This window comes from Cuculus canorus, chromosome Z (assembly GCF_017976375.1).
Source record: "Cuculus canorus isolate bCucCan1 chromosome Z, bCucCan1.pri, whole genome shotgun sequence".
Taxonomy (NCBI): domain Eukaryota; kingdom Metazoa; phylum Chordata; class Aves; order Cuculiformes; family Cuculidae; genus Cuculus; species Cuculus canorus.
In genome coordinates this window covers 28,118,700-28,124,699 of record NC_071441.1, presented here as the reverse complement: position 1 = coordinate 28,124,699, position 6,000 = coordinate 28,118,700, and the positions used below count along the sequence as shown (strand labels likewise).

The 6,000-nt window shown below is 42.5% G+C and overlaps 1 protein-coding gene across 1 annotated transcript in view; it reads left to right on the top strand.

Annotated features, from left to right (window-relative positions):
• The first annotated feature begins 4,399 nt into the window (after window positions 1-4,399).
• Window positions 4,400-6,000, top strand: part of SMC5 (structural maintenance of chromosomes 5) — a 50,987-nt gene continuing 49,386 nt past the window's right edge. The window contains exon 1 of the mRNA XM_054054211.1: window positions 4,400-4,559. Within this exon, the coding sequence (XP_053910186.1) occupies window positions 4,432-4,559 (128 nt within the window). The 5' untranslated portion in view covers window positions 4,400-4,431. The remainder of the gene's footprint in view (window positions 4,560-6,000) is intronic.

Sequence of the window (6,000 nt, the reverse complement as noted above, 5' to 3'; positions counted from 1 at the left end):
CTGAACTCACATAGGTTGTTAATTTTTAATATTTTATGTGTTTGTGTACAAGGTTTTGTTTTGAAATTATTATAACTTCCTAATAAAATGTAACTTTGAAATTCATCTTATTGCTCTGCTCTTTACTTTGCATTTGTTGGCATAAAGAGAAACAACAGAACCTAACATAATAGTCTGAAATCAATATTTGGAATACAGAGAAAATTAATTGCATGGGTCACATCATGTAAGACAGCTGACAGAAAGCACTCTCATCTGCTGGAGGAGGTTCCTGCATTGAGCCATAGAAATTATTCTTACAGACAGCACATTCAAGCTGTTGCTGCAAGATCCAACCCCTGAAATGTGACATAGCCCTCGCTCCTTTCAGAACAAAGTACATATTTTTCCTATTGGCCTATAAGGATCAACAACACCTGGGACAATCTAACACTTTGCATCTTTAGTAAGTTTTCATTTTGGTGACAAATAATTAAAGAGATTGTTCAATTAAATACATTCAGTACTAACATGCTTATTTGACTACACAGTTTACTATTTCCAAGAGACTGAGGAAAAGCCAAAAGGAATTGACATCTTAATTGACATCTTATCCTGGCTACCTACAATCCCCATTGGCAGCTGATTATGAACACATCACTCTTGCTGAAAACGAAAGCAATCAGAAACAGTAGACTGTTTCGTTGGAGTCAATACAGTTTTACAGTTGTTCTGTTAAAGCTTATTCTTTGGTATCAACATTCAGATCAAGTTATCCAAGTAGAAGACAAGTGAAAATGAAGTGGTTAAAATCACTAGGCTTGTTGGTTCTCCATATTTCTGATAGGACTTTTCTATAAACGAAATTAAGCATAAAGTATAGCTGTTAAATTCCTTTCTCTAACGATTTATGCAACTCTGCTTTGCTCCATCAAAGTAATCAGATTGAGGCTGATGTGAATAAGAACAGAAGCAAAGTATTCTATTCTGCTCTCCACTGAGCATTCTCTAAAGACCTCACTGGTACAATGACATCGATATCACTGAGGGTAACATTTATCCATAGCGCGGAAAGCACTATCCTGACTGCAAAAAAATGCTAAGTTCTTCCTTCAGTAGGGAACAACAGCACCTTTTCACCCATTCTGCTGCAAGAAATGAACAGAAGGAGAACTTGAAAGTTGGCTTTAAATTACCTTAGTGCCTGCTGAATTAGTGAAAGAATGGCTACAAAACCTGTGAAAACTAGGGAAGGTCCATTAAGGTCTCTACATTGGCAAACTTCAGTTTTATGGTGAAATTAAAAAAAACTCCATCAGGTCTGAAACTCCCCCTTCAACTAGTTTCTGCCCTAGTTTTTTTTTTTTACTATTTGTTCCTTTGTTGCTGCTGCAGTAGCTGTGCAGGGCAATGAAGAGTTCTGAGACTTGCTATACTAAGCCTGCTTACTGTCTGAAAATGCCTTCAAAAGCTGCTGAACAACATACAACTAATTGCTTTGATCCCAGTTGTGGCACAGTCCGTAAAATGCAAATAAAAAAGAAACTTTTAAAAGCAGCCATTACAACCCAAACACTAGCAGGCTTGTATATGCTTAAAATGTAGCTTTGTGCTGGAGTGGAACTGAACTTTTCCTGACACCAGAGGAAAAGCCCTTTTATTGCCTCCTACATAATTTTAGTCTTTAAATATTTTCCATTAGTTGACATTTTATCATTACCCTTATTAATTTCAAAAAAGAGGGACAAATTCAGATCTCAGTTACACCAGTGAAAAAACAGAATAACAACGTAAAATATCATTGTTATTCTACCTTTACTCTAATGTAAAGGAAACTGTATTGTGGGTGTCTATTGTGACATAGCAAAATAAATCAAGCTGTACAGCTATGAAGCTTCACAAAGACAGGTCAAGCTGAGCACTAAGAGACCTGGCATTTTATCTATCCAGATCTGAACATAAGCTCATAAGCGTGACTGCCCGCACTCAGGAGACCCACTGCTCTGAAAAAAAACACTGTGTAAAGTAAGACAGTGCACTTTTCCTGCAAAGTGCCATGCTGAGTCAAAAAGTTCTATGCCTTTGAAAATGAGAAAATGTCAGTCTTGTTCTACCTCAAACAAAATACTAAGTGTCAGATGTGAAAGGTACTTAATTTTAACATAGCTTTGGAAAAAACATTTAGAATTGTGATTTCAAGTTTCTTATTTACTTAAGTATGAATGAATAAGCTTTCAATACTCCTTTACATTAATCTGGTCCATATTCATCTTCATGCTGTTTTCTTCCCACCTTTCCTCTATTGTTTGCTGTCCACCTCCTGTGCCTGTTTTCCCCACACGAATAGTTTTCCCAAACATCAGCATTCTGGTCTCTTTCTGCATGTTCTGCTATGTTCCTTTCCTCACTGCTAAGTACCATGTTGCTGCTCTTTGTGTTCCTCCATTAACTTTTACATTCTCTCTTCTTTGAAGAACTCCTCCTGGTCCAAGCACTGCCTACTTTGTGGCTTTCACCATGTTCCTCTTCCCAGCTTTTACCAGCATCCATAGTTAACAGATCTTGGAAAATACTCCCTGACAAATTCTGGGGAAAACAGGTCTTTTCAGCATTCTCTAGGGGAATATATTGAAATTGTTCCTTAATCTACTGCCCCCTTCTCTTTGGCTGGAAGTCACTATTACTTAATGAGTCCAACTCTACTCATTTGGTCTGCAAGCTTGAGATGTAACTGATTTAGAAGACTACAATTTGTATTGATTAAGCAAAGCATTACTAACTAATAAATCAACTAATATTCTAATTAACTAATAGACACAAGAGTGTTACTAAATTACAGTGATATAATTTTGCACTTTATTAAACAACTGTTACAAAACTGTTATAGCAAATCTTATTAATTACTTACTTTAAATTTTATTATTCCTTCTCACCATACCACATAGTACTGGGGTACATTTCTATGCTGCTTGGTTTAAAAAATAAAGTCTTCTAGACATGGACCTGATGGAGAGTCCAGTGAGTTATAAAAAGTGGCTGTCTGATGTCCAGTTGGGCTTGGACATGCAGGTCAACTTCATTACTGTCTGCAGGCATCTGCACTCATATTGTTGTAGCACGAGTTGCCTTCACTCTCTAACAGATCTTAATCTTCCTTCCTTCAGTTTTTCCCTGTATCTAGGACCTCTTCCCTGCACTTGTACCTCCCTTTATCTACCTAATTCCCCTCAAAAAGCAACGTGCCTTGAACTACTTTTTCCTCATTGGTCCCAGTTCTGCTATGTCTATACCCAAAGATGCTGTTCCGATGCCTTCACCACAGCAGCTGCCATCTTTGCAAGGTATTACAGATATATTTCCTAGGTACAGGTGGCCTAGCAAGCCTCGACATGCTAAGTATCTGGTTCATATCAGAAAAACACTGTAAACCTTCCAGGTCAAATCACTCCAGTTACGTGTCGATTCTTTTAGCTAGTCCCACGTTAGCACCAGCAGTTTCTTATCTCTATCTCTTGGTAGTCGTAATCAGCTTTCAGGTCCCTCACAGAAGCTTTGAGTAGTTATTTAGGCCTTCCTCCAGCAGGAATTCTTGCTCTGAGAAAAAAAAAAAAGTGGGAAAAGTAAGGCATCTGCAGGAGCCTCTGACTGTTGGTTGCCCTGCAGTCAAGGAACTAAAATCTCACACATGCATTGCTATAGAATCATGGAGTCATTAGGTTTGAAAAGACCCTAGAGGCCATGAAGCCCAACCGTACCTGTCCACTACTAAATCATGATCCCAAGCACCTCATCTACCCGTGCCTTTTAAACACCTCTGGGGATGGTGACTCAGCCAGCCTTCCTGGGCAGCCTGTGCCAGTGCTTGGAAGAAATCTTTCGTGATGTCTAATCTGAACCTCCCATGGTGCAGCTTGAGGCCATTTCATAGAATCATAGAAACACAGAATCATAGAATCACAGAATAGTTTGGGTTGGAAGGGACCTTAAAGATCATCCAGTCCGCCTGTCACTCAGGAGACCAACACCCACAAAGGATCACTTCTAAAGGATGTTTCTCCCTCCTACAAACTTCCTAATTTCGCGAGTAACACACGTAAAAAAGTTTGTGTGTTTTTTTTTATTTTGTTAAAAACTAAGAAAAAGCAAACAAGCGCGGGCAGGCGCTGTAGTATGGCCACAGGGCGACTCCTCTCGCCCAGCACCCGATGAAGCAAACGCTCAGCCTCTGCTGCCCGCCCGTGGCGAAGCCGCCTACGTCCACCTCCTGAAACCCAGAGTAGCGCCATAGGCGCCCGCCCCTTTACCCCAGCCAATGGGCGCCAGCGCGGCACGCCACGAGCCAATGACAAGCCTCGCAGCGTCTTAGTCTCGCCCCACCGGCCAATGGGCGCGCTCCTACCTCCCCGCCGTTTCCCTCCCGCCAATGGGATCGCGGTAGGCTGTGCAGGGAAGATGGCGGCGGTGGCGGCGGCGAAGAGGAGTCAGGGCGCCCGCGGCAGCCGGCAGGCCGGGAGGAGTACCGAGGCACGTTCCCGCTTCGTCGAGGGCTCCATCGTCAGGATCTTAATGGAGAACTTCCTGTGAGTAAGCAGCAGCGGAGCGGCCGCCGTTGGCCGGGGCGTCCTCGCCTTCGTCCGACGCACCACGGGCCGGGTCTGGGCAGCCGGCGGGTGAGGCTGCTGCTCCCTCGGCTAACGCGGGGCTCGGGTGCTGAGAGGAGGGCGGCGGTTCCCGGGGCTGCGTTTCCCCGTGTCAGGCGTGTCGGCTCTCCTCGCCCTCGGGCGGTGGTTGTTGTTGCCCACAGGAGCTTCGGCGTGCTTTTTCCCTCCCATTCAGGTGATGTTCCAACAGTGGAGGCGGGGAGAGTACGGAAGATGATCATGGGGCAGCCGGGCAGGGCTTGGGAATCATTAGGAAAAAGTATCTGTTGTGTTATCCTTTGCACGTGCTCTGTTTATTGTCTGTATTGGCAATAACATTCTGTTTGGAGCTCTTATAGTTACTAGTAGAAGTTTTCAAGCCATTATTTTATGGCTGGTATTGACTCGCGGTGTAACGACACCAAACGCGGAGTTAGGTGCAGGTATGCGGCTGTGCACAGGCTGCAAGCTGCAAGGGGGATCTTTCCTCCACGCTTGCACACCATGTGTCAAAGCCAGTACATCTTTATTGTGCCATGTTATACGTATACATGGCGCTAACGTACATAGTCATGACTTTTCCAAGAAGTGGATAGGGTTAGTAAGATCAGTAACTGGAACTCATTGTCATAGTAAGATTAATTCCGAGAACTCATTATCATAGGTCTCCTTTCAGTGCTTGCACTTTTTCTTATGATAATGGTCGATGGGGTCTTTGGGGCTGAAGGCAGGTAGTCTTCCTTGCGTTGAACTTTTCATCTTCCCTCCTTGCACACGCTCTTAGAGAGCCTAGGCCGCCTTCGGGCCTTATCTGGCCCAGCTGGTGGTCCTTCCCTTGACCATTCTACCAGTCCTTGTTATCTGCCTTCAACTCGATACAGTCACCGCCTCATCGGAGTTCAATATTTTAGTTAATTCAAACTTATAACTTTTAACAAATGATTTCTTCTTACAGTATGCTGATAGCTACATGTCAGCCTTAAAGAGAGTTATGAGTAGCATACAGGTCACACTACAGCTGTCAAATGAAACTTTATAATAAATAATACCGTGAGCCTCAGCATTAAGGGTTTTCTAGAAATGCATGGATTATGTTATTGTCGTATTATTAACTGCTTTCAGATTTTTTTTTGGTATTAGCTTTTTACTTCCTCTCCCCGTGTTTAGTAAAATGCGAAAATAGAGCATTGAATGATGGAGTTAGTGATAAATTTGGGGTGTCACCAATCATGCCAACATTCGTGTTTTTAATTGAATTTTCATGCTGGGCCTTGCTCTCTTCCTGTAGTTGCTGTTGCTGGATGTACACGATGAAAGATGTCTTTTAAAAAACAAATTAAAAATTACTGATGACAGATGAGTGCTTTAAGTTCTTGTGACT